The sequence below is a fragment of the Poecilia formosa genome, unplaced genomic scaffold (assembly GCF_000485575.1).
Source record: "Poecilia formosa unplaced genomic scaffold, Poecilia_formosa-5.1.2 Scaffold412, whole genome shotgun sequence".
NCBI classification, from domain to species: Eukaryota; Metazoa; Chordata; class Actinopteri; order Cyprinodontiformes; family Poeciliidae; genus Poecilia; species Poecilia formosa.
This window is the reverse complement of record NW_006800351.1, coordinates 54,239-56,205: the sequence shown is the minus strand read 5'-3', so window position 1 is coordinate 56,205 and position 1,967 is coordinate 54,239. Positions and strand designations below refer to the sequence as shown.

At 48.8% G+C, this 1,967-nt stretch overlaps 2 protein-coding genes across 2 annotated transcripts in view; one reads left to right on the top strand and one right to left on the bottom strand.

The window, feature by feature from the left end:
- LOC103155116 (dyslexia-associated protein KIAA0319 homolog) overlaps positions 1-1,967 on the bottom strand; it is a 25,745-nt gene that overhangs the window by 4,980 nt on the left and 18,798 nt on the right. The gene's annotated exons all lie outside the window — the stretch shown is intronic.
- aldh5a1 (aldehyde dehydrogenase 5 family, member A1 (succinate-semialdehyde dehydrogenase)) overlaps positions 415-1,967 on the top strand; it is an 8,035-nt gene continuing 6,482 nt past the window's right edge. Inside the window, exons 1-3 of the mRNA XM_007576609.2 lie at positions 415-1,017; positions 1,376-1,459; positions 1,633-1,803. Coding sequence (XP_007576671.1) covers positions 730-1,017; positions 1,376-1,459; positions 1,633-1,803 — 543 coding nt within the window. The 5' untranslated portion in view covers positions 415-729. The remainder of the gene's footprint in view (positions 1,018-1,375; positions 1,460-1,632; positions 1,804-1,967) is intronic.

Here is a 1,967-nt window from a genome sequence, read left to right as displayed (position 1 = left end):
TCCGCCCATTGTTATACATTTTATTGTTTCATTTTGTCTAATGGCTTGGGCTAACGGTTCGAGTGCTATAATAAAGAGCAGGGGTGACAAGGGGTCTCCCTGTTTGGTATTTAGAAAACATTTTAGTTTAAACTAAGCAGCAAAAATAAGAACGTTCTTATAAAATCCTTTCTGTCTTTAATTAAAGTTTAACAGGTGACCAAGTCTGCTGAGTAAAACATTGCTGAACGTTTGTGACCCGACTTCAATGATATCAAAATCAACGTAAAGAACATGACTTATAAAAAATACATATTTTTGTGTGACTGAACACTTTCCGTTTAGGAATATCTCATCTTAAAAACGTACATAAAGTGTTTATCTTCATCAGCTCCCTTTGCTTCAGGCTGAAATTTGCACCATTCTTAAACTGCAGTCATGGCCTCAGAATTTATTCCAAGGTCCGCCAATGGCCCGAGAGCCGCACTTTGGGTACCCAGGTTTAAACTGCTGAAGTCAAGGGATGAAGTGGTTTATCTCTGTGGCAGCGCGTCGTCACTGCACGCTAAAGCAGCTCACTAGCGCCACCATCTGGATGAAATCATCTTCGGGTTCTGTCTGGCTCTTTGGCAGAGGATTCCAGCATACATGGGATTTGTAGTTTCTTCCTGAGACCGGAAGCAGAAGGTTCAGCCTCTCTGTGCAGCGTCCAGTCCCAGCTGCTCCTCTACCGGCATCCTCCTCCCTGCTATGTCCGCCGTCAGAGCGCTGAGGAGCCGCCGGCTCCTCCGGCAGGTGTCCCCCGTCCTCCAGGCCTCCCTCCGCAGATATTACAGCTTGGACGTCCCTGCCGCGCTGCTCCGGACTCAGGGATACCTGGGCGGCCGCTGGGTCTCTGCAGCCTCGGTGTTCCCGGTTCTGGACCCGGCCACCGGACAGGAGCTGACCCAGGTGTCGGACTGCGGGCCCGCAGAGGCCAAGCAGGCGGTGGAGGCCGCCTACGAGGCGTTTCAGTCCTGGAAGCACACCACAGCCAAGGTAGGCGGCTGCTCTTCGGGACTCCGTTTAAAAAAATGACACATTTAAGATTAAATGCAGCAGATTGACCGAATAACGACACGAAACCCCGTGTGGGTCCGGTCCGTGGCTTAATGGTGAACACTTTGTGGTTCGGCTCTCACATCATGGACCAAAAGCATGTTTTCATGCTAAATTTTAGCTCAATCTGTTGCTCCGACGTTTGATGTGAAACATGAATGTAAATGTCACAGTTTGAAGCTAATTATTCAGTATGCTACCTAAATATTTAGTTTATAAGCTAAATATTAAATTTACCAATTTATCTCCTAACTAAATCTTTGTTAGGATGTTAATGTTTAGCGGTGCTGCCCTGCAGGAGAGGAGCGTCCTGCTGAGGAAGTGGTCCGACCTGCTGCTGCTGCACCAGGGACACCTGGCCAGGCTCATCACCTTTGAGTCTGTGAGTAAATTTTGATTATCAGGTTCATAATTGATTCTCCCCATTCCGGTGAAAGTTGTTGGAGGTTTGTGTTGCTGCGTAGCGTCAAAGCAAAAACCGTAGTGATCAAAAGATCGTTTGTGTTTTTAGAATTATTTAATTTCTGTGTTTCTGTTTCTCTCTGTGTGTTTCAGGGTAAACCTCTGCCGGAAGCCCTGGGTGAGGTCTCGTACTCGGCCTCCTTCCTGCAGTGGTTTTCAGAGGAAGCTCGCAGAGTTTACGGCGACATCGTTCCGTCTCCGGCCGCGGACCGCAGGCTGCTGCTCCTCAAGCAGCCAGTAGGGGTCGCCACCATCATCACACCGGTGAGCACACGCACCAAACAGGAAGTCAACGCCACATGCAGGAGAGAACCTGAAATATTTGTGACGCGGGAGTCCAGAGCATAGACATAATATAAGCATAGACGCCTCATGGACCGCTCTCGCCTATTGTTGCTGACGAGATTTAGGGCGGCCATCTTGGAGCG